Genomic DNA, 27,579 nt, shown 5'->3' on the forward strand with positions numbered 1-27,579 from the left:
AAACTCAATTGTTGGCTTGCTTTTATCTTTCCATCGCATGATCTTTTGTTAATACTGCACCAATCATATGCACGTCTTAATAACCTGCCATTGCTGTTTTGCGTTAGGCTTGATTACCGTAAAGGGAGAACAGTCGCAAAACAGAAAAATATTCCAGGTCCAGTGCATAAAAAAGTTCAGGGGCCAGGCCCCCAGCTGAATTTAACCACTGTGATAAAGAAAAGAAAAGGTACAGTGTGCAATAGGTTCATAAATGTTATGGAGAAGAACTATAATAAAACTAAAAATATTCGACCATACCAACTGAAGTACAAGTATACTGACATGTTGGCTTGATCAGTATGCTCCTTTATAATCCCATCATTTGTGGTTTTATAGTATCTTCTCTAATACTTTTAAAACAACACACATCTTGAACATAGTGAAGAAGATCTTTATGGATCTCGCCCTCCACCATGTTCATACCAAGATTAGAAGATCTGGTATCAGATAAAAAGGGAAAAGAAAGTTAGCATTGTTCTCACGCTTGCAGTGAAAAATAATGTGAAAATTTCTTATACGATCCTTATCATTCCCAAACTTCACTTTCTCTTTGTGTTCTTGATACTGTTTTACACTGTTTATTACATATTCCGTTTATTAAAATGTGTCAATGTTTATTAAATATTTTATTATAAATAAATACTACTAATTCCTGCCAATTCTTAAAAAAAAAAAACGACCAGGAAAATGGTATGGAATTTTTAGAAGTCAGAAGAGGACAGTGGACAAAAAAAAGAGTCGCTGACTGACTTTAATCTAATTAACCGACATACAAGAGATTGCTAAACCTATAACACATCAGTCAATGCACATGAATGTGGGAATGCATTCATTCCGCGATGAATCTGCCGACTCCATGGAGGGTGTAATAATAATAAACGATATTCACAAGTGAATTCCGTTTATTTTATTTCTCCATTAACATGCGTTGATCTGCAATTTATATATTTGGGCTATTAAAACAGTTATAAAAATCTTTCTTACCAGTTAGTAATTAGATGCTTTTAAGGCACATGCATATTAGACATTGTGAATTAAATAACAGTAAGTGCATCTAAAAATTATCGTTTATTCATATATGAATAGGGAAATATATACAGAATTGTTCATATGAATTTTTGATGGATTTTGCTATGGGTTATTGATGGCAGATGAGTTATTGAATTAAAGTGAGCCAGGTTGCTGTGTTTTGTGTGAAATAGTAAATGCAGAAGGTTCATGAGCCTCAGTTCTAAAAGAACTTCGCTTATGTATTGTCACAACATTTCTTAGTCTTCCTCTGTGTCCATTAGTTGGCCTGTAGCGAGAGCAAGAGCAATGAACGTAGGTGACGGTGAATATCTAAGTTGGTATCCCAACCAATCTAAGTTGACTTTTTTAAAATAATGTTTCTATTAGGGATCTTTGTTGACTTTCTTCAAGAATGAAACAGTATCATGAATGAGATCTTGCCATGTACCTATGTATATATCCTAATATTGTTCAAAGGCATGTTGTCTCCAAAGCTAATGATATTAAATCCTCGTTGAGTATTGATGCACGAGGGTGGTCTGAAAAGTTCTCGGCCTAACAATGAAAAAACGAATTTATAATTAAAAAATTATTTTTATTTTTCAACATAATCTCCCTTAAGACTAATACCCATATTCCAATGATGCTCCAGTGCCATTATCCTGTCCCTGTGGTGGTTCTCAGTAAGATCTGCAAAATATCCCTCTACAGCTGCAATCACCTCTTGATTCGAAGAAAAATGATGACCAGTGAGGAAGAGTTTTAGTTTTGGGAAGAGATGGAAGTCAGAGGGAGCCAACTCTGGGGAATAGGGTGGATGTTCCAACAATTCACAGTGCAGATCCCTTAATTTTCCCATTGCCAAAACACCTTTGTGGGCAGGTGCATTGACCTGATGAAAGATGATTTTTTTTTTCTTCTGCAAACCTTGTGTTTACTCATGAATTTTTTCATCTAGTCTAGTTAAAAGATCGGAATAATATTCCCCAGTTATTGTTTTACCCTTTTTGAGATAATTAATAAACAAAAAACTTTAGCACCTGAAAACACAGATGCCATGACCTTTCCTGCTGATGGAACCGACTTTGTCTTCTTTGGCACTGAACAACCAGCTTCTGTCCACTGTTTTGACTGCTGCTTGGATTCTAGTGTCTAATGGTGAATCCAAGTCTCATCCTAGTAATAAATCGATGCACAAAATCGGTTTTATTCTTGTTAAAATGCTCCAAGCACTGTTCAGAGATTTTCATGCGAGCACGTTTTTGATCTGCTGTGAGCAAGCGCAGTACCCATCTTGTGCAAAGCTTCATGGAATTTCTTCATGCAAAATATTTCCTACACATTCTTTTCAAATGCCTATAGTCTCAGCAATTTCAATGACTTTGACTCGCCAGTCATCCAATATCATATTGTGTACGTGATCAATGATTTCTGGTGTTGTTACACTTTTTGGACGTCCTTCACATGGATCATCTTCAAGGCTGGTATGGCCATGTTTAAACTTGGCAGCCCATTTCTTAATTGTTGAAAATGAAAGAGAAGAAGAAGAGTGCCTATAAACTTTTATGAACTTCGAATGAATTCTTTTTGGCATCAAACCTTCTTTTACAAAGAATTTTATAATTGCACGATACTCAATTTTATGCATTTCAGTGGATACAGACAACACTTTTGCTTCAGACAGCTGTATAAAACAAACTACTTGATAGAATTCTTCATGCAATTCTATCAAGTCCTGCAATTTCACATGGATGCTTATGACAGATGTACCAACTTAGGAAAAAAAAAATCGTGCCGATAGTGTTGCCATCTATGGTCAAAAACTTTTCAGACCACCCTCGTACCATGTCTGGGCGCCATGACTAGACTGGTCAATTTGTACTGAGGAATTTTGATATTTGTGGTGATGAGATTGGATTTCTAGATATTATACTTATGGAATTAAAGAGCTTTCTTTCTTTTTACTGTCTGTTGGAGTATCGATGTGGGAACCAGGGTATTGAAAATCATTTACTTCAAGAATGTGGTCATTTAGCCTACCATTTTCTTCTATTCTGTTCTTTGGGAGGGTAGTCAACAGCAGTAAAACTAATCAGTCCTGCATTTTTACATAAATTATCTAAGTGGTTTTTGGAAGTCTGAATGTTAATCAACCAGTACACATCTGCAAAACAGACTACTTATGTCAGTTTGTCCTGATAATCTTTGAGAGTTATCCTGTACCCATTTCCTGTGAATCTGAACACATAATCAAGAGTACTAATAAAAAGATATATTACCAAAGAGTCTCCCTGAAGTGCTCTAGTGGAAGTAGGAAAGTTTTGTCATCCCTCCATCAGCCATTATTTTCAAGGGTGTCAGTTGTATAGTGAGTGTCCTCCCGCAATGAGTCTTCAGACTCCTTGGAGGTGTCACGAATAATAATAACAACTGAGAATTAAAAATTAAAGTATTTTTATTAAACGTCTTATGGACATTTCTTCCTTGCTACAAGAATATCAGAAAGAGAAGAACATATTGGTTGATTCCAAACTGACATGATGCATGTACCATGCTATTATCCAGAATATTTTATGAATATCATATTTGATATTTATATAATATTTCAATGTTTATTTCAGACAGACATGATGTTCTGATGAGATTGGAATCTGGTTTTTCCCTTTCAATCATTTATGATCATAGGTGACTTTGTAGGTAGGCATTAACCACAAAGTATTCCTGGTGAGATTTTTAGGGTAGTTCACCATTGCTCCCCCCCCCTCCCACTTTTATCCAGGCTTGAGACCAGCATATGGCTGGATGTATTCATGACTGTAATCTACGAGTGTTTACAAGGCTGGTTTGCCTGTTCTGGGGGAGAGATGTAGTCAGATTCCAATATGACTACATCAAATTCCAGGAATCTGGACTGATGAATCTTACCTCCTATACCTTTGATAGGAGTCAGTACTATGAAATCAAACCAAGATTATGCACTCAAATACTTTAAATCTGAACGTCTGTTACTTGAAACTTTATGACACTGTCCAAATATCAACAGTTCTGACTACTGCCTACATCAAAGTTTTGGGAAATGGTTTAATACTATTAACTGTTCATATATGATATTTATAGATACTTTCTACATGACAGTGCAGTCCAGGCCATAGTAAATGGGATCATTTTGGTGGAGCATCTAATTTAAGATAATTAGGTATAGGGAATATATTCCCTATATTAAAACTAACATAATACGATTATTGATTATACTTTTATAAAAAAAAAAGACATTATGAAGAAATTTTTCATTCAGCACACTTTTATTATATTTTAAATTTCTTGTCTAATTACACAGTTTAGGACCAAATCAGCTTAAATCTAGCGAAGCCTGTGTGTGCTTGGACTTGGGTAAAGGATTAAGCAAGAATATAATTTCCTGTTGAATTTAATTTATTTTGTAACATAGTGAAAAAAAAAAAATAATATTTCCTCTCTAGGATATGTTTCACATTTTTGCTTTCCATGAAGAAAAGCAAAATGCAAGTTAAAAAGCAAAATGCAAGTTATAAATAAAGAAATAACACTAGATATAGCCTTGTGGAAGAATTGCATTGTTTCATAATGCTAATGTACCAGACGAAACACCATTATAGGTTCAACTCTAGTTGCCTACCCAAATTTTTGCTGCCTATTTTTTCAGCTGAATCTGAGTTTTTATCTTTAATGCAATTGTGCATGTTTTTTGAAACATAGGCTTTAAATTTAGTTTTATTTATTTATTTATTCATATAGGGGTTTCCTCCATTCCTCTACCATCCCTCATAACTGGTGACTCTCCTAGTGAGGGATTAAGAGTGTATTTTGACTGTATATCTGTGTGTGTTAATGGGTTGGTCTGCCCATTCTGAGGGACAAAAAAACGAGCTTCCAGATGAAAAAAACCCTCTACCTCCATATGAGACCAGCTAACTCACCTTTAGTCGAGAGAGACCAGATAAGGGTTCCTCACATCATGGACGGGAATCGAACCCAGGTCTTTCTGACCAAAGGGATTAGTCTACAGCAACTGAGGCTCTTCTTAAATTAGTGATGAGCTGGCCAGTGAGCCTAACATAAAAGGTGGTGGGAGATGATAGGAAATATATATACGCTTGTCTGTTGAATTATTTGTTTGTGTGTACAAAAAGTTATCTGCTTCTATCATATGTCTATCTGGAGAGATTCTCCATAACATTCTTCTTTGTGTTGGTGGGATCTGTTATGTCACACATTTAATTATTATGATAATTTCTTTTTTACAGAGTGGCTTTGCTTGAATTAGCTAGAAGTCTCAGCAGTATATTTTCAAAGTGGAATACAAAAGATGGTAATCCTGCAATATTTTCTGAAAGCAACAACAGTTATTCTTCTTGGAATGGAACCTCAGGTTCAGAGAATTTTCATCCACTTTCTTCAGCTTCCTTAAGCACTACTCCTGTCTCTACTGCTTCAAAAACATCAGTTCCATCATCCCATAGGTCTCTTCGAAGGTTTGGAATTGTGAATCAAGATTACAGATGGAATTCCAGTTCTAACCATTTAGCTAGAGTTACTCCTTTTTTTGTTTCAGTGAGTAATATTACAAAAAGCTTTTTTTTAAAAAAATACTTGAAGAGTCAGGTTAATACTATATTTTTAATTTTAAACAAATCTTATATATATATATATATATATATATAAAATAATTGCTTCCCCAGACTACAGTATAATCAACTATAAATGAGAAAGGTAATCAAGATACTGCCATACTGCACATTGCAGTATGGCAGTTTCCTGGTGTAAAGCTTTTGTATTCATATATCAGATTAAGCCACTAGAAACTATGGCATATATAAAATATATTCATATGTGTATATTTAACTACTACATACTGTACTGAGCTATGAGATAAGAAATCAACAGCAGCCTTAATAATTCTTTATTAAGTATTTATATAGTATTCATATAAAAGCAGAAAAATTATAATTAATTTCTAAGGATTTTAGATAAAATTTATCTACATACTAAGGTACATTTAACTTTGGTTAAGAGGGATCGTAATAAACATCAGTATATGACAACATTCGACATAAGTTAGCTCAGTGTTACATTGCTCAGAATCCATGACCTTCTGCTCAAGAATTCAGAAATTCTTTAATCACTGCATTAATTTAGGTTTTACTAAACATTTGTATGGAGGCCATGTATGAACCTAGGATATTTAGAGGGATCCCATACTTAACATACATGTCCCTTTTATGTGAACTACTTAATTGTGTAAGCCTATAGTACACTAAAAGGATAGGTCTTGTTTTAGTAATTTACTTGTATTTTATAAGGTGATGAGGGTGTTAGATAAGGGAGGAGAATCATATGCAGTAATATTCTTAGACTTTGCAAAAGTGTTTGATAGATTACATGATAAGTTGGTGTACAAGCTGCAGAGGATGGGAGTAGATAGTACATTGGTTAGATGGATCGAAAATTGGCTCTCTGAATGATATTAGCAAGTTGTGTATGATGGAGCAGTATCTCAAAAAAGGAGGATAGCTAGTGGCATGCCTCAGGGTTCTGTTCTTGGGACCCTGCTATTTAACTTGTTCATAAATAATATATTATGACTGACTAGGGATCTTCATTTGCTGGTGATGCAAAGTTGCATAGAATTATAAGTAGCACTGCTGATGTAAATTCCCTTTGGGAAGATTTGAACAGACAAAGGAGTGCAAGGTGTTACATTTTTGGAGTGCAGAATATAAGGCTCTGTACCATTTTGATTGGTGTTGCTGCAAGAAAGGGATGAGGTTCAAGATTTGGGAGTGATGGTTGCCAGTAAACTGAAGTTTAGAAGGCATGTTGCAAGTGTTGCAAAGGCTGCACATTGTAGTGCTGCTGTGATAAGTACTCCAACATGTAGGGATAAAGAGGTGGTTTTGTGCCACTGTATAAAGCACTGGTCAGACCACACTTGAACTATTGTGCTCAAATTTGGTCACCTGGTTATTGGTGTTATGTGGAAACATTGGAGAGAGTCCAGAGATGAGTGATTAAAACAATATCAGAACTTTGGAATGTTAGTTATGGAGAGAGATGTAGAAATGTGATTACAGAGTTTAGTGGATAGGAGGAAAAAGAGGTGATATGATAGAGATGTTTAAGTTAGTGAGGGGATTTTATCAAATTAATCCAGAGAGGATTATAAAAAGAGTCAAAGGCAAGAAGGGGAAGAACCAGAGGCCTTCCATGGAAGTTATGTATGTGTGTGGTGAAGACGGATGTGAGGAGTAGATTTTTTACATGGATAATTGTCAGCGAGTTGAATGCACTATTGGAATATGTTAATGCAAGGAGTGTTAAGGATTTTAAGATTCAATATGACAGACGTTGTCAGTTGAATAAACCTCCCATGATGAGTCTGCTGACTCCATGGAGGGTGTAATAATAAAAACAGTCTACAAAGCAGAATAGATAGTATATTGGTTAGATGGATCAAAAATTGGCTCTGAATGATATCAGCAAGTTGTGTATGATGGAGAAGTATCTCAAAAAAGATTTTTCCCATCTAGACTTGTGAAACACTTGGTAGTTTCTTATGCAAACACTTAGTTTGCTTTATCACTACAACTATTAATAGAGCATTTTTTTTTATAGATCTCGTTGCCAAGTGCAGCTTTTTCGTACTCCTTGTAATAACTATTAAAATTTCATGATTATAACCCCATTTATCTGGTTTCATAGTATTCATTTCTGTATACTAAACTGTCTATTGTACTACTTATGTTCACCATCTGTGTTCTAATCACTCTATCAGGCAATGCATTCCACAATCCGACTCTACCTCTTCATCCATCCATCAATCCTTGCAGGTCCTCAGTCTATCCTCATGACTAACATTGCACAGTCCTGATATCATTTTTTGTTATTTGTGTCTGTACTTACTACAAAGTTAATTTATCCCCTTCAAATCCCAGTGACCAGATCTAAGCACAGTAATCCAAACATATGATCAAGGCTTGATACAACAGTATTGCCTCGTGTCTCTGCTAGTGAACATCCTTCTTAGTATTGTGATAGTCCCCTGGGTTACTTTCATCATCTTCACTAAATTTCAATTGCTTATTGATCATCATCCTAAGATCACTTGTTTCCTCTAGTATAGCTCCACAAACAGAGTATGCAACTTACCATCAGTGGAACCCAACTTTTAAGAACTTGCATTTTGTTTCATTAAACTGACATTCTCATTTATTCACCCTTCTCTTCGAAGAGCTTATTCGAATATCAGCACTATTACTAATAACCCTTACCAGGTTCACATCATCTGTAAACAACTGAATATCTCCCTGTAATATATTGACATAGCCAATCTGCAATCTAATTAACTCATATCTAAATCCATATACTGCAATGTAGATATCAACTTACCATGTCAAATATCTTTGTCCAAAAACGAGCATTATATGCCTTTCCCTAATCAATTGTTCTTGTTATAAAAGGTAATCAGATTACTGAATAGAAATACCCCTTAACAAATCCATGCTGATCCTCACAGATAACATTATGCTCTTCCTAATGCTGGATACAATATGTCACTAATGTCTCCAAAATCTTAAGAACTACAAACTGGTCTGTAGTTTGACACTGCATTTTACCTCCACCCTTATGCAGTGGCCAGACTTTCATTGTAAAGTCAGATCAATGTAGCTGTCAGTTCATTAGCATGCTCTCTTAAAACATGTGGTGAAATACCATCCAGTTCCTTTTGACATCCTAAGTATTTCATATTTGAAACATTATTCGCATGCATGGCTAAACTTTCAATACTTCCCCATCTCTAGTAATAAAACCTACTTTTCCAGAAAATACTCCAATGAAGTGATAATTATGCAACTCTGCTATGGATTGCATTGGTCACATATTTCCTGGCTTGGGTCTTATATATTCCTAATGAAACTGCTCTCCATTCCTTTCTTGATACTTTTTTCATAACCTCTTTTTATTTTGTAGTTCCTGTTTGATTTCATTAGTCATACACATGTACACCAAAATGTGTTACCTTTTTTCTGAGGTATAAAACTTCCCACTGCTGTTAATAAATATTTCTTCACTAGTTCCCACGTGCTAGTAATATCTCTCCTTTATCCTTTACAATTCTTTGATCTATGGAACTATCCCAAGCTGACTTCTAAGAATATAATAATCATCTGTCTTATAATTCTACATAAATTTCTTTCTCCTTGATCAGTGGTGGCTGGTGAAAATTTTAAGTGGGAGTGCTGCATATACAAAAAAAAAAAAAAAAAAAAAAAAAAAAAAAAAAAATTCCTAATCAGTAATGAATTTATTAATAAATAAATTTACATATTAAAAATTGCTTTATTAAAAATATTTCATCCTCACCACGAACAAACACCAATAATAAAAGTTTCGTATCAATAGCAATGACAAGTGCAAACGAATATCGGTGTTAGATCACAGTGCATTTGTTTCGTGTAACGATAATTGAAAAATTATAATTCTTTTCATATTTTCAACAGTGACAATCATCATAATTCAGCCTTATATCTATAATAAATAAATAATTATGTTATTTTAACAAAATAAAATAAGATTTACAAAAAAATAGTTCACCACGAACACGCGCCAATAATAAATGTTTCATATCTCACAGAAATAACGAGCGCAGGCATAAGATACACTGCCCAAGCGGCAGTGTATCTAATGACATAACGTGCAAAGACAGCAAACGAATATTGGCGTTAGATCGCAGTGCATTTGTTTCGTGTAACGATAATTGAAAAAATATTATTCTTTTCATATATTCAACAGTGACACTCGTCATAATTCAGCCTTGTATCTATAATAAATAAATAATTATATGAAGAGCCAAAGGCTTCAATTCGGCATCATGAAATTATTTAAGTTAGGGGATATTACATCCCATATTGTTTCATAGCCGAATAAGAAACTCAGAGTTTCATGCCGATTATAGAAACTATATAAAGTTTGGCGAGTCCAAGTGTAAGCAAATACCTGGATAGTTCATATGGTACTGCAACATGGGGCAACTCATAGTAAGGGTGGGGCAAGCTCCGATCCCTGTTCTTGGTATTTACTCATAATGTGAAACCCAGCTCCTAAGAGCTCTATCACTGTTCTACATTATGAGAGAAGATCACTACCCAGACCGGTTTCAAGCTTTGAGGTCTCATCAGTGAGTAGGTAGACCTATAATACCAAGATTTACAAAAAATAGTTCACCATGCACACGCACCAATAACAAAAGTTTCATATCTCACAGAAATAAGGCACATAAGCATACTAAAAATACACTGTCGTTTGAGCAGTTACAGTTGGGAATGACATAACGTGCAATGACAAGAGCAAACTAATATCAACGTTAGATTGCAGTGCATTTGTTTCGTAATCTAAAGTGTTAATCGAACAATTCCAATTATTAACTATTCAATCAATGTCAAAACATGTTGTACTGCATTTATATAATGTTGTAAGCATTGTTATTATTTATAAACACAAACAAAATTTAATTTTTTCATTTTTTCCTTGGGGTGCTGCAATGTCGCAGTGCTTATGTATGGGCTGCCACTGTCCTTGATATGCCTGCATGTCTGTTCATCCTCCAAGTTCTCCATTCATCCATCCAAGACTATATGATCCTTGTCTCCAACCAAGGGCATGGATGACATCTCAGTTACAGTCGTATCCTCTGATGCTAGGAGCAAATCCAAAACTCTTGAACATCATATTCCCTACAATGTGTTGTCTAAGATATATGCCCTCAATAACTTCTTAAATTCCATTACCTTATTATTGTTATATGCTGCTGCTTCTTCCCAAGTTTTACTGTTCTAGTTAAAATTCCCCATAATGATATTCATTTTGCACCTGCCAAATTTAACTGCAAAAATATCCGCTGTTCATCCTCCCTTGTCTATAGCCACATCCCACTAAATATCCTGTCTTGTCCAGCTTCACCTTGCACCATATGCTATCAAAACCATTAATACCATTTCCCTCCAGATTCTTCAGTCTGAGAGGACACAACTCATCACTTATCATTTAACTGGGACATATTGGGATGAGAACATTTTGGCCCAATTAAGTGGCTGCCCCAATTATGTGAAGTTTCATTTTAATAGTTAAAGATATAAAAAGACAAATGTTTCACTGGGCAACAAATTATTTATTTCAGTGAATTACAATGGCAAAATACAGTAATCCCTCGACTTGTGTCCATTCAAAGATACGTCTGTGATCCAATAATAGAATAAATTTTCGACTATACTTTCGAACAAGATGCAAGCGAGCATAAAGTAAAAAGGTTTTTATTTAGCAACAATGCAGTGGCAACCTCCCTCGGCAGTTGGCTTGTGGCTTCACCAGTTCCTCTATTAATTTTGTGTTTGAAAAATAGATTATTCGTGTATTTATCGTTAAATATTTCGATGTTTTGTGCAACATGACCCCTACATGCCCAAGAGCTGAGCAGCTGATCTTGAAACGAAGTTGCAAGTTCAACAATAGTGGCGAAGCAATGACAAGGATTGGAAAAGCTACCTCCATCATGCATAGAGGACCTGAACCAAACATGTATACCCCTTAGCACTATGACCACTAAGTCTCTTCAACATGTTGATGGAGGAAGCAGGGTCCGATTATGATTAAGAATTCAACACTTATTCCGGTTGGTTCATGAGATTCAAGCAGCGTTTTGCACTGAATAATGTGAAAATGTATGGTGAATCTGTAAGTTCCGATGAGAAGGCTGCCAAGGAGTTTGTGGAGAAACTGGATAAAATTATTACGGAGGAAAATTATTTGCCACAGCAAATATTTAATATGGATGAGACCTCCTTGTTTCGTAAAAAAAAATGCCCGAACAGATTGTTACGATTCTATTAGGGGGTAATGTGGCTGAATATAAACTGAAACCATTTGTGATATGGCATGGTGAGAATCCACGAGCCTTCAAGAACATTAGGAAGCATACTCTTCCAGTTCATTAGCGGAGATATAAGAAGTCGTAGACGACTCAAAAATTATTTGCGGATGCCTTAATCAACTGTTATGCGAGTGAAATGGAAAGCTATTGTGTGAAAGAAAATATAGAATTTAAACTTTTATTAATTCTAGATAATGCTCCAGGTCATCCGTCTTATATTGATGATCTTCACCAAGTTCAAGGTCATGTTTGTCCCTCCAAACACCACTTCATTGATCCAACCGATGGATCAGGGATTTCTAGTAGTGTTTAAGGTTTATTATCTACAGAGAACTTTTTCACAAGCCATTTATGCCACTGAAGGAAATGACCAGACTCTCATACCATTCTGGAAAGAATTCAATATTTATCATGCTATTAAAAATATTGCTGTGGCTTGGGATGAAGTGACCTCTCAATGTATGAGTGGCATATGGAAAAAAACACTAAAAAGGTTTGTGCACGATTTTGGAAGTTTTGAAAAAAAAATGAAGACCTTTTGTAAATTGAATGAAAAAATAGTGGGCCTAGCAAACAATCTGGATCTCTAAGTGAATGATGATGACATATTTCAACTCATAGAAAGTGCATCTGAAGAGTTGACTAACGAAGAATTGGTTGAACTGGAGGAACAACGTGTTGGGGCATGTCTTCAACCATTTTGAAAACATTGCTAACTGCACTGCAGAGAACATTTCTGCAAGCACTGTGAATTGAATGAGAAAAGGAAGAGGAAAAAGAGAAACAAGGAGAGGTAGTTAAACAACTCGCAGTGAAGGGTCTTGCAGAAATGTTCTCTGCAGTTAGCGATGTTCTCAAACTGTTGAACAATTTTGAACCCAATGTTGAATGCTACTTATTATTAGAAAGGAAAGCACATGATACGTTTGCTTGCTATAAACAAATTTATGATGAAAAGAAGAAGAGGAATAAGCAAAGCACATTTGACATTTTCATTAGAAAAATAACGGTTACACCAGTAGAACTGCAGCCTGATCCTTCACATTAGAAAGGTAATGAAGATGTGATTGTGAAGGAAGATTTGGGTGATTATTCTCCTGTTTTATAGTGGAAGTAATGCACAGTACAATTTTATAATAAGGTTTAAAACTTAAAATGACAGTATACTTATTACTATTAAGTCCCTAACCCCTATAACTATGTTGATTTAATGTATCAAGTTACGTATGAACCGACTTCCATCCTGCTGGATGGAACAGAACCCCCGACATAAGTCAAGGGATGACTGTATATATTTAAATTTCTTAAGGCAGCTAAAACACCTAAATTTCCTAACAGCATAATCTAAAACAGCTAGGAGGAACAAAGCAGATGAGTCATTTACATGCTGTGGTTTGACATAGTATGACTTTTGCTATCTCTCTCTCTCTCTCTTTGTGCCAATAAACCTTAAACCAACCAACCAACCATTTACAATTTACCACATTTACTACCAACGATTTACCTCAGAGGGGAAATCTGGAATGCTGTGGTCTCCCCTAAATAAATGGTATGTTGTCCCAAATAAGTGAAGAAACCTAGCAATTTTCTTGATTTGATTTTGTTCTTTAAGATTTGCCCCAAATAAATGACTATCCATGAACCGATGGCCTAATTAACTGGATTCTACTGTATAACACTCCATCACTCTGTTTATCCTGCCAAAATATGCTATATCCTTCTATTATTCTCAGGATATCCTCTTCTAATCAACCATGTTTTACTGATTCCAACAATCTTTGGATAGGCTGAGGCTATTAATGCCTATGCCTTCATTCCTGATGTGTCTGGCATTTGTATAGAAAAGAATCAATGGATTATCACCATTCCTACCATTATTTCTCTAACTTCATTTAACTCTGCAATATGCCATATACATTGCTTGGAAAGAAGTCAATGGATAACATAGTGTAAGGAACAAACAGACCATGGCACTCACCTTAATAAGATGTAGGACCTTCTTTCACTACAATGACTGTAACAACCCTACAAGACATATTTTCCACAAGTGTATGATAGCGATCGATGGGAATTTTGGACCATTCTTCTGTAGGCATGTAATGAGGTCATGAACTGTTGTTGGGCAGACGTCCCTTGACTTCACCCAATGCTCAATTTATCCCACAGATGTTCAATAGGGTTGTGATCAGGTCTCTGTGGAGGCAAGTCAAGTGTGGTGATGTTCACGTCCTGAAATCACACAGTTACAATATCAGCCTTATGAAGCATTGCATTGTCTTGCTGAAAGAGACAACGTTCAGTTCCATTGAAATGTCACCAAGTAGGAAGAATTGCATTGTTCAGATACTTCTTGGAGTTCAACATTTATGGCACCACAAACAGAGGGCTGAGGCCAAAACAGGACCATACCATCACATTGTCATCTCTGAATTTCATAGTTGGAATTATACACTCTGGTAAGAGATCTTTACTGGACATCCATTATACCCATACCCTTCCATATTCTCGGTAGAGGGTGTAGCATGATTTATTGCTCCATAACACAGCTTTCTAAGATTTTATGTCCCACTGTACACACAGTTTGCACCACTGAAGATGATACTGCATGTTGGTAATGTGTGGCTTGCATATTGTGGTTCTACCACGGAAACCCATGTTGTGAACCTCAGTTCTGAATGCTTTTGTGCAGATTCATGTTCCACTCAATGCTTGAAACTCCTCATTCAACGTGCCAGCTGACAAATGGCAGTTTTTACATATTATCTTTCGTAGCACCCTACGGTCATGTTCAGTGAGTGTGCAGGGTCGTCCACTACGGGTAGCACTTACAGTTGACTCCCTGTGTTTCCATCTAATATCATATGGTATTGTTGACTGTTGACCTAGGATGGCCCAATTTGTTCAACAATTTGCCAAACAGATAGGCCTGCAACATGACATCCTATTACAATGCTTCTTTCAAACTCCATCAATTCCCTTCTCACAGCCATTTCACCCAGGTACAGTTGCATTGACTTGGGAGCATCATAATCCTCCAATTTATGCAATTGACAAACAAGTGACCCATTCATTATGTGGCATGATGCACTTTGCCCATTGACTTCTTTCCAAGCAGTGTATTCTCCCAAGTGACTATCCCCACAAGAGACCATCTGTGCCAACATCCTCCCTGCAACTCCTGTTTCCCTGTCTTAACAATCTCACTTGCTCAGACAACAGTAGTCTCTCCAGATGCCTTTATCCTTCCATTTTCAAATGCAGCCCATGTCTTGCATATGGCTCTCAATCATCAAATGCACTTGCTCCAAGAATGCACATAATCCAAGCATCTCTTGATTTTCTCTCTGTTCATTCGTTATTGCCTGCTCTTCTCAAATCTGCATTATGATATCTGGACAATACATTTACTATATTCCCTCTCACATTTTCTGCTGTATTTCTGATATTTTTTCTAAGAGTTTCATTATCCAAAAAGCAGATTTAAGCTATTTAGGATTTTAAGAAATGTTTTCACCCATACAAATTGTTTCGTAAAAACCTGATTTTTTTTCAACTAATCTCCAATGGGCTGTTGAATCAGAAGGGAACAAATGTCATACAGTATAGGAAGTATCAGTCCCCCCTCTCCTTTCCCCATAAAGCAGCAAATGCTTTATGCCTATGGTGAATCTTTTGACTATGCAGGCCAATGATGATGAAAATTTTTTTTTTCACAGCTGAAGATTGGTACTTCATTTGTAAGTAGAGCAAAATGGTACTTCTGAAGAAAAAGGGCAGTCCTCAAGGAAAAGACATTTCCATTGAAATCTCCAGCCTTGCTTCATTAGGATTCTTTATTCAAAAGTATGTCAAAAAGCAAGTTTGCATTCCACTACTACCAAAAGCACTAAAAATCCTTCCATTTACTGATTGAAGAGTTTCAGTTCTTTCAATAGAGAGCCATGCATTAGTAAATGTGGATATATCATGCAGCTGAGAGCAATATGAATACAAGCTGGATATTTACTGTATATTAATTCAGATACACATTGATACTTGTAACTTGCAGTACTGGTAGTGACCTCTGTTAAATGGCACTTGATATTTACTAATCCTCAAGTACTTTAATTAGTGAGTATTTGTAATCAGTCAGATCTTTATAAAATCCTGCATTATTTTCTAATAGGCACTTATTATTTCATAACAAGATTGGTGATGTATTCTTTCATACCACACACATGCTAACTTATTTCAATAGCTGCTGTTGTCATGTAAATGAATATGGTAAGTACTCACGTATTACTGATTCTTTGTGCTGATTTCCTATTTCATTTTCTTAGCTGGCCAGGTTGGCCGAGTTGTTTAGTGTATTTGCTCTCCAGCCAAAAGGCTGCAAGTTAGAAACCTGCTGTGGACATGGATGTTTGTGATTGTCAGTGAAAATACTAGTGGTGGTGGGCAGTAGATGACGTTGGTGTAGATGATGATGGTAGTTGAGGTTCACTGTAGTTAGTGGATTGAGTAATGGAGGAGAGTTGTAGATGCCCTCCCTTAATGAGTCTTTGGACTCCTTGGTGGTGTAATGTAATTATAATAATAATAATAAGGAAAATGTTAATTTCTATCATGAAATTAGCAATCAAATAGCATTCCATCATGATAATAACACTATTCTCAAATCAATTTTCAATTAATATTTTTTTCTTTCATTTTATTCTGAAAACCTCAATTTTGATAAATGCTAACCATAATGTTTACCAATTTTAGTTGTTATTGTTGTGTTTTTGTAAACTGTTATTTGTTCTCTCCATGTGAAATAGAGAATTGCACTATTTTCACTTACAGTTCTTGGCTTTTAGCTTAAGACATAGACAATTGAGAGATTACCATGTACATTGGGAAATCAGTTTCCCATTGTACATAGTCAATGAACTGAGAGTGCAGTTGCAAATACTACATTCAATAATCCACTAAACTCATTCCACCAATTCAATGTACTTTCCATTACTTATTACCCCCCCCCCTCCAATGTATAATGTTGCATTATAAACACACTATCTCTGTAGAATATAGAACATAAACACACTATCTCTTGGCAAATAGAATGTCTATTTGCCAAGTTAGGCTTGATAAAAACTTTCTAATCATGGCTTTTTAAGATCAGCCATATCTCAAGAATCTCTTGCATTTCATTTGTATTAAATGAAATTGGCCTATTTTTAATTATAATAACATGTACAACTTTTGCTACATCTAATATAAGTTAAAGTCCCTTTTTTTTTAATCTAAAGCCATCTATTCTGTAACCTTTTCTTCTACCCTAATATGATTTCCCTCTTCATTCATTTTTAAACCTAAATTTGTTTGTCCATCTCATTTAAAATAAATAATTTCCACCACTGCTAATAAATATTTCTTAACCAACTCCCATGCTTTACTAATTTTCCTTATTCATTTTCTTTCATCCACCTTTCTGTTCTTTATGCTGGATCCTGCATCTACCTTATAATTTAACAAATTCCGTTTTATTTATTATTTTTTTTCTCTTCCCACAGACATTTATTTCACATCGTTTAAATCATGGCTACATGCTTACTTGCTGATCAGCTGAGGAGGATAAGGATGACATCTCAGTCACAAACATATTCTCTGAAGCTAAGCCAAATCAAAAGTTCTTTATCCTTGTGTCCTCTCCAGCATGTACTAAACAAAAATTAAGCAATTAAGAACACGTTTCAAATCCCATTTAAGACATGGATGCAAGCTCCTTGAGTTTAAAGGCTTGTTTCTTATATATATATATATATATATATATATATATATATATATATATATATATATATATATAACTTGCATTTCTTTTTATATATGTTTGCTTATATATAAATGAAAAATATGCAATTTCTGGAAGTTTCACTCTTCTCCCATTATGATGCAACGAGAAGGTTCTTGTTTATATAAAATCTTCTGAGCATATCTGATATCACTACTTCTCACGATCTTATGACCTTAACTTTAGTAGAGAACCATGATAGGGATGAAACTTTCTTAAATTAGTTGGGAAAGAAACTATATTAAAACTGTTGATGCACATTTGCTTCTCTCATCTTTTCTTACTATTGATAATTCAGGACTGACATATAATTATTGATAAACGTTTTGTAATGCATACATAGTGAAGGATTGAAGTTTATAGAATGCTTTATATGCATAAATAATAATCACTTCCAGTTGTACAAACTGTAGAGAACTAGAAAATGCATACTCTGAAAGTATATTGGCATTCATGAATTGAATTTGATTTTCTTAACAGTTAAGAAATGTTACTTTATGAAATCAAAACTTTTTGAAAAGTTAAGAAATAACTGATAGTAAATTATTATTTAACTTAATTGGTTGAATGTGTAATTTAACTGAATCTGCTAGTTATATATTTAATATTCTGGATTGCTGCAAATGGAAAACATTTGCAGTGAGTTTGGGAGTTTCTCATTTTAGAATTAAGAATGTTAAATTTCAGAGCTTAAAAGACCTTCACATCTGGTGATAAATAAAATGTAGTCTAACTGGATAAGATTCCAATTAAACAATACTTTGTTTGATAGCGTATACATGCAAGTGTATCTTATATGCTGAACTGAGAGCCTGTGTGCTTGCTATCTGTTATCTTGCTATATTGATAGTTTTTTTTTATTAAGCCATTTTGTCTTAGAATTGTCTGCACTTTTTAACTTGATTACAAGATTCCAAACCACTTGATTATCAGTGGTAGAGAAAACTGTTGAACATAAATTGTAGATTTAATAGAAGGATAAAATAAAGCGTACAAGTTACATCAGGAAGATTTGCATGTTATAAAACCAACAACTCCAATATTTTTTTTATATCTGTAATAGTACATATTTTGTTTTAAATGGGTTGCTTTTCTTTTTTTTTTTCATAGGTGACTCTCATCTATGAGAGGTTGCCAACTTATAATATGTTGATACCAAAAATGGGCTAAAGGGTTTTAAATGTCTTTCTAGAGATCAAGTATGGAACTTTGACAAGTCACTCCAGGCCTCCAAGATGTAGGGATGTAAATGATGAATCTCATCATTTACATCTCCCACCTAAAGGAATTTTTACCAAATTACTAAAACAAGTATTAAATTCGAACCATTAGGAAAAAGAGAACTAGGTTTCTTTTTCCTAACTCACTAATTTCCTAAGAATTCACGATGACTTCTGAGGCCAGAACAGGTCATTGTAGGCCTAAATCCACGAAAAATATGATAACTTAAAGGCATTTACAAATATTCATACTCATGACAGGATTTAAACCGACAACTTATTGGTTGGACAGCAGGTATGCTAACCTCAACCAACCAGGCTGGCTTGGTTGTGTTATTGTGTAATAAGACATCTTGTGATAAAAGGTTAGCCTAGGTAATATTATAAAGTCAGTCAACAACAAACTGCTTTCAGAAGTGCAAATTTCTGTTTTTATTTAGAGTATAATAAAGAGTTTTCAGCAAGATAATTTATTTTTGCAATGCACTTTGATTGCTAAGATTATATAAAAATAAGCTTTTCTGTGTAAAGGGGAGGGGAAGAGCAAGATACAGTCATCTTTCTGGAAATGCTAGGTCAAAGAGAGGAAACTACTTATCTGCATTTATGGATTTAAGAGAAAGGTAATGAGATATAAAACTTGCATATAGATTGCAAATTGTTTATTTTATTGCAAGAGGAGTTGTGAACAAGCATTCACAATCTTAAATTATATATAGTAAAAACAGATTAGGGAAGTAATATCTTTATACGTTATCCACTGAAATGATGAACACTTCCTATTCCTCATATTTAATGTTACTAGCAAGAAAAGCCACTGATATTCTAGTATGAAGGATGGTAAATGGGAATTACTTCCAATTTTAATTCCAGATACTTATAATTATCAGAATATATGTACTGCATAAGTATAGTCTTCCCACAATGAATCTCCATTCTGTTGCTGAAGCAATTATTTTTTGTTTCAGAATAAAATTCAACCAGAAATTTTGCCTAAACAGTCTTCGAATGATCCTTTCCTTAAACAGATAGCTGCAGGATACTGCCCATCATCATTAACTATTCATAAAGTAAGCAAACATTAGTAATCCATGAACTGATATAGTACTAGTATTAGGAAAATGTTTATACTAAATTTGAAAGCAATAACATGAGTTATACAGGTCAAAAAGTTTTTATTTTGAATATAAATATAGTAAACTCCATATTTGCAGTAGTGCTATTTGTTTTCTCACTATTTATAGAAATTTTACTTTTATTGTTCATTTTATTTATTAAGTGACTTTTTAAAGCTAATTTACTGTTATCTTTCTGGACATAGAATATAAAATGTTAATTCTGAAAAATTTTATTTTAATAGAAATAACTCATAATGTGAAAAACTAGCTCCAGTACACCAACATATCCATGTAATGATAATCATTTTGTGTTAACATGTGGTTTATTATTTTTGAACCATGTTTCATTTTTAAATTTTAATTTTTGCAACATTTGAATTTGTAAATTAATACTTGTTTTCACTTGATATTGGAAGATGTATAAATGGGATTTTTTTTTTGTCTCCCACCTGCAAAAGGTTGTAAACTTATAGTGCATTAGTACTGTCAACAGAATAAGGATTTTTTTTAATATAATTTTTCATTTCTTATTAACTTTTAAATTTATTTTACTTAGTCTAGAAACCATATTCTAGAGACCAAACTGAAACACTTTTGAGGCATTTCAGACATCCAATTTGTGGGATAGTGGTCTCACACCAGGCAGTAAAATTCATCTCTTGCTTGTAATTGCAAACATTTATGCCCAGATGATTTAAACTTGCATCCTGATTGGAGAGCAGGTATGTTAACTGCATGTCAACCAGACTGACAATTCGAAGATGATATACAACTGGTGAGCTATGAGGAATAAATCAGATGCTGCTCGGTAGGCAGATTTTAATACTTTTGCAGCTGCATAACTGGGACTACCAACTCACTCTTACAAAGTATAAGGTTTTGAATTTGGAGGGCAAGAGTGGATGCACTCTATATGACTGGTGGAGATGACTAGGAGGTGGAGGAGAAAAGATATCTTAGGTAATAGTGGACAGAGACCTGCCCACTATTGCTAGAATTATGAGGACAACATAACAGATTATAGGAATGATGAGCAGATCAGAGTATATAGATAATTTTGTGAGATGTGGTCACCTAGTTTAAGGGAATGAAGATATTTTGTAAATGGTCCAGAGAAAAGTAACAAAGGTAGTGGTAGATCTCTGGAATGTTGAATATGAAGAAAACTTAAGGAATGCTGTTTGCAGAGCCTTGTGCATTTAAGGAGGTAGAATGGTGATATAATTGATACAAATAGAAAGGGTTTCACAAGATTGGAAAAGATTTTTAGAGTAGTGGGATAAAGTAATATTACAAGAGACCACCCCCCTTGAAGATGTATAATGAGAATTTGAGTAGGAGAGAAATGAAATGGTATCTTGCATGGAGAGTGGTTGATGAGTGAAATGCATGGTTGAGAGCATGTTGAGTGCAGAAAGAGTGAGTTAGTTTAAGTCAGCTTATAGGAGTCATAGATATGGTTTTCAGTGGGTACAAAATTGCAATGCAAATTACAAACTGCATATGATTCCTTCATATGGACAGATAACTGATAGAAGGATGTACATTTATAATATCAACACACCTCAAGACTTGGCTTATAATTACAATCATCAGACTTCTAATAAATAGACTATAAGAGGTCATCACTATCTAACACAATAATCATTATTTTGGTCTTTAATTTGTTCCCTACCATTCACCTAGCAAAATAAAACTCTTCTCACACTCTTATATAACTTCCAAGAATAGCTTCTTGTTTTTCCCCTCATCAACTTATACATATATCACATTACCCTTCTTCTGCCCATCTGCATAGCATAGTAGATGGCATTCCTAAAGGATGAAACTTATAACACATCAGTATTGTGGGCAGGGTAAAGAATTTTGTCATTTATTATTATTTCATATTTTTTAAAATTATTTTTAAATAGTCTGGAAAACCTGCTGTAAAGACCAAACATGTAACTTTTTAAGCCACTTCAGGCCTCCAGGTAAACTGAGTGGTGATCAACTGGCCATTGAATTCATCCCCACCTAAAGATAATTGCAAACATCCATTCCTATGGGGGGATTTGACCCCTCAGTCTGTTGGTTGGAGTGGGCACATTAACCACCAGGCAACTAGACTGGCCCAGTTACCCTTCTCTAGTTTCTTTCCAGTATGTGTGTGCAGGCTCTGAATGATCCTTTTTATTTCTACAAGTTCACGTCTTTTTCATTAATGCTCTAATCCACTGTGTTGTCCTCATAATTTTTATCATGTATTCCCTAAATGTCAGGTGTAGATATTACATCATTGTCCCCTTCTCCCCTCTTTCTCTCTCTAACCTCCTCTTTCAGTACATCCCTATCAAACTGAATACATAGATGGAATACACAGAATTTCATTCTTGCTTTCCAAGTTCTGAAGAGAAATGAAGCAAATAGAGGATGAAATTAGGCAACTGCAAAAGACTGGCTGATGAGAGTAAGAAACAATTATTGTCAAAGGTGTGATGGCTGAAAGTGTACATAACATATTTGATCTATGAAACTTTTCAGCCAGGTATCCTCCTTTTGATTGCTTCTCTTCATTGCAACCTACCTTGCTTTCCCAGACTATCCTACCTTCCTATTCACCATGCTCAGATACACATTCATTCCTGCTTCTAGTCTCTGTGGTCCCTATGCTGTATCTCCCAGTTCCTGAAAACAGAGGGCATTCTGAAGCTCCAGATTTCCCTGTTCATCTTGTACACCTGTTTTTTCATTCTCTTCTTTGCCCAAGTCAGTCCCTTTTTTATTTTCTCACATCTCTTATTCACTTTTACTTCTATTACTGTTTCTACTAATCAGTCTCTGTAGATACCTCACAACCATTCACATACAGTTCTGACCTCAAGTTTATAATTCATGCTGAAATTAGCCTAGTGGCAAGCAATGCCAAAAGGTGACTTATCTTTCATATATGTTAATGTGGCAGTAGTATTTCAGTTATGGAATACCTCAGAAGAGATTGCTAAGCAACAATAACATATGTTTGAAAGTACCGAATAATCAATAATCGTAACAAAACAAATAAAATATTTCAAAATAGAACTTCATATGGCTACTTATTATTATTGTTATTATTATTATATATTTATTATTTATATTCATGATGATCCAAGATTTCAAATAATATTGTAGTATATATGACTTAAATGCTGATGGGAGTCAGTTCATTATAATTTGTAGCCTAGTGCAATAAAACTTAACAGCCGGGGGGGGGGGGGTATATAAGAAAAACATCTGATACAAGTAACCTTAACTTGAAAGACCATTAGTAGTAGTAGTGGCAGCTCCTGAATAAATCATATGGAATGCCACATTAAAAAAAAAATTCTCATCTTTGTTTTTCTTTACTATCATATAATAATTCTAATTGCACACTATTACTCTAACTCTGGAAAGATATGCTTATAGTGCAATATGTCTCAAGAAATTATGCACTTTGAATAGGGGGTGTATAAATAATTGTACTTTTGCATGGTTAAAACAGTGCAACATAACTACAGTTTATAAGACTTCACAGTAATAGCCTTCTAATTTTTAAGAAGTGGGAACTTAACTGCATAATATGACTGACTGGCTAAGATAGCTTCTGACCTCTGGAATGTCGAGTATGAGGAAAGATTGAGGAGATGCAATTTGCAGAGTCTGGTGGACAGGAGGAAGAGGAGAGATATGATAGAGACTTATATGTTGGTAAGGGGTTGCTATAGGATCAATGCTGGAGAAGTTCTACAGAAAATAGTGGGAGATCGGGGGAGAACCAGAGGTCATCATTGGAAACTGTAAGAAGGTGTGAGTAGGGGAGTGGGAGGCAGGTTTTTTTCGTGCAGAGTTGTAAATGATTGGAATGCCTTGCCTGAGAGTGTGGTGTCGGCAGGGAGCTTGAATGTGTTCAAAGCACGGTATGATGAGCTGTGTGTGTGTGTGATAAAAGGACCTCCCAGATGAGTCTTTGACTCCATGAGGTCTTGGGTAATAATAATATTCAATGAAATTTACCTGCACACTGACGGTAGAAGTATATTCTTTTACTCATCATATTGTCATCAAATGATGGAAAATGCCATACTACTGCAATGTCTTACTAACTAAATTGATACATTTCGTAATGTGAACAACCTCAAATATTATTTATTGTGGTGATTAGTAAATATAGTATACAAAATGAGGCACATCCCAAGTAACTGAAGTATTAATTAAATGACTATATTGAAATGATTGGTATTATCTGTAAAGTAAAAGACCGATTTATCTTTACCGTTTTTTCTTTGCTGCTAAATTTTGCGCCATTTACAACACTTATTTATACATTATGTATCGCTTTTTCGCGTACGTGCAGAAATCTCGAGATGTATAGAACATTATCACGCTATAACCGTATTACAGAAATGACTCATAGATATTCAACAATGCAACTAGAACATCCATTTCTCAATGTAAAAATGAACCATCTCACGTAAACTTCAGATCTACAATCTAAATATATCTAATGATTAAGAAAAATTCGCTCGTTACTGTGTTTGAGTACCGTAGCTATTCGTCGTTTAATTCCGCAACAATTGAAATATTTTTCATCCCGAACAGTAAAGATCATGTGTAATTTATAAATATATCGCATTACTGCGGTCTGTTCACTTTATGGATATACGCTTAAGATAAACACTTCTTAAATTATTCGGTGCACTTAATGTTCGAATATGAATTGAACAAAGTGTAATTAACTACTTAGCCAGTTACATGCTGTAAGCGGGAAACATGAACATTTAAATAATTGCAAAAGAAAGTCACTTGGTATGTCTTATTGGATGATCGGCACGGTTGACGCTCGGCACGCAACATTGTGCTATAATGGAATTGTTTCTTATGCATAAGAGACCTATTTGAGTAAAATGCGAAACATGGCTATATGACAAGGATATTTTGCGAACAGTTTACGTATCTTTCACTATCATTGTTAAGTTGGAAGAGGTCATTAAATAACACTCAGCTGTTAATTATGCCAGATCTGACGGTACATACAGTAGGATTCATTGTGTGCTTTCGACGGCCTTGAGCAACTAGTAAGTTATTTCAATTACTTTTAGAACCTTATATTACAATAACTTGGCTTCTTCCCCCTCCCCTAGAATACTATTAGGTCCGAATAAATTTTGGAGTTCTAAGAACACCTGTGCTTGAGAGTTCGCGTGTTATTTCTAAATTATACATGACATTTAAAAAAAAAAAAAAAAGTTTTTTATTCGTACTTCTCATTTCGCATGTGTTTGCCGGCATTTACGCCGGTTTATTTAACAAGCATTTTTTTACTTTTTTTTAAAAAAAGCAATTAAATTATGCAGTGGTGTGTGTATCGGGGAGGGGGGGGGAACAAGAATCTTCAAAATGCATTCGTCGCTACTGATGTAAATTCAAATCTACATTGAAAGCGGCGCCTCTAGCGCAGTCGGAAGGCAGCGGTGTTGTTTTGTTGGAACCACCTGGGTTCGAATTCCGAATTGGATGCAGAGAACTTTTATAAGAGCATTTCATTTGAAGGTGAGTTAGGCAGTCTCATATGGAGATGAAATGAGAAAAAAAAAAATCACCAAGATGCAGAAATGGTAGTTCAAGTAGTAGTAATAATATACACAAGTTGACTCTTGTGATTATCCTGATTATAAAACTCAGGACTATGAAAAATAAATATTACTTTTTCTGAATCTCTTCACTGATGTAATGGTGCATAAGTAATTTACTGGTGTATAACATTACTGTACTGGGAATTGGGATTCAGTGTTTTGTTAATTCTGTTGAATTGTAGTAATTAGATAAAGAGGTATGGCAAATATAGTAAATTCAGCTATGAGGCATGTCTGTTGTTCACAGAGATTAATGGCTATATTAGTTGGTGATCTTATGTTACCATATTGTTGGAATAATGGAAATGTTTGTGTTTGTCTGTATGAGTAGGATTTTCTGTATACTGTGGGCAACATGTTATTGAAGTGTCTAGAAAGGCCACACTAGTGTTATTTTCTTTTTCTATACTAAGTTGAAGTCTAGGATGTTGGCATTGATAGTTGGAATATATTTATCATGTTTAGGTCAGATGGAAGACATATAGAATGAAATTATATGTTCCACTGATGAGTTGACAAGATATAAAAGGTTGAATTTTTAATTCAGGAGGTTTGACCTACTGAATTAAAAAGTTTTGAGTTTGCAGGTCATTATCTGATAGCTTTTATGTGGTGCAGTCTCTAAATATATATTGATTACATAAAATCACTCATAGTGAATGCTACTGATTCTCCTCTTTCATATTAGCCAGATGATTAATCTCTCTTTGGCTATACTATCTCATTCATAAAATACACCCATTTCAAATCATCCATCCATTCCAAAATTTAATATGAAACAATTGGATATAGTTGGTTCTAATGTCTTCACTCTCTCTTTACAAATATCCCTCTTTCATCATAGGTTTTTACAGCATTACCATCTGTGCAGTTACTTCACTTAGGAAAAACAAAATATGCAAATAGTAGGCATGCATTGCTATGCCTCACCTTCATGTCTCCCTTCCCTAAGTCAATTTCTGCACAGCATTTTCAGGAAGAAAAAAAAAACTGCTCATGATACAGTTGCTCTTCAACCCTTCATCTGGTTAAGATATATTAATGCATTCTCTCTTTGTGTATATGGGCTAATATGCATTAGAAACATGGTATAGTATATTACACAAAAAAATTATATTCTTGTGTTAATCCTTTATAAAAGCATAAGCAAACAATTTGCATGTGAAGTACCTTCACGACTAGTGTACTTATATATAGAGGCTGATGACTTCAAATTAGTTTGAAGTCATGAAGGGCCACTGTTGAACACTACCCAGACTGGGGTGTTGACTTATATTGAGATCTCATTACTGAGATCCAGAAAAATACCAAGGTTAGATCAATGCAGAAGTCAAACATTTTGTGTGTGTGTGTGTGTGTGTGTGTATATATATATATATATATATATAGTCTATCACCATATCATAAAGATCAGAGATAGCTGTGCAAAGTTTTATTGCTAGATTAGAAAGTGTTATACTTGATAAGAAATTATATTCTTGTTTTAATCCTTTACCAGAAACATTGGCAAACAAAGTTTGCATGTGAAGCATCTTCATGACAACTTGTATCCAGAATTTTTTGTATGGCGAGATCTGTGGAGTTTCCATTATTAAACATTCACATGTGTGCCACAGTAAAATATAAAATTTATTTTATGATATTTTGTTGCCTATCATAAGACATGATCACTGAGAGTGAAGAACAAAAGTAAGGAATTTGAACAATAGAACAGTACAGTGCATGTGCCAAATCCAGTGAGAAAACACAAAATTTTTACACAGATCTGTGTAAAGATATT

At 34.7% G+C, this 27,579-nt stretch overlaps 1 protein-coding gene across 3 annotated transcripts in view; it reads left to right on the plus strand.

Annotated features, from left to right (window-relative positions):
- Nucleotides 1-27,579, plus strand: part of LOC150106351 (glycerol-3-phosphate acyltransferase 1, mitochondrial-like) — a 318,076-nt gene that overhangs the window by 89,127 nt on the left and 201,370 nt on the right. For all 3 annotated transcript variants that reach the window (XM_090393091.1, XM_090393090.1, XM_090393089.1), the window contains 2 exons: nucleotides 5,337-5,643; nucleotides 20,017-20,118. In XM_090393091.1, the coding sequence (XP_090249217.1) occupies nucleotides 5,337-5,643; nucleotides 20,017-20,118 (409 nt within the window). The remainder of the gene's footprint in view (nucleotides 1-5,336; nucleotides 5,644-20,016; nucleotides 20,119-27,579) is intronic.

This window comes from Typopeltis vanoorti, chromosome 5 (genome assembly GCF_054136105.1).
Source record: "Typopeltis vanoorti isolate ZY-2024b chromosome 5, IOZ_Tvanoo_1.0, whole genome shotgun sequence".
Classification (NCBI taxonomy): domain Eukaryota; kingdom Metazoa; phylum Arthropoda; class Arachnida; order Uropygi; family Thelyphonidae; genus Typopeltis; species Typopeltis vanoorti.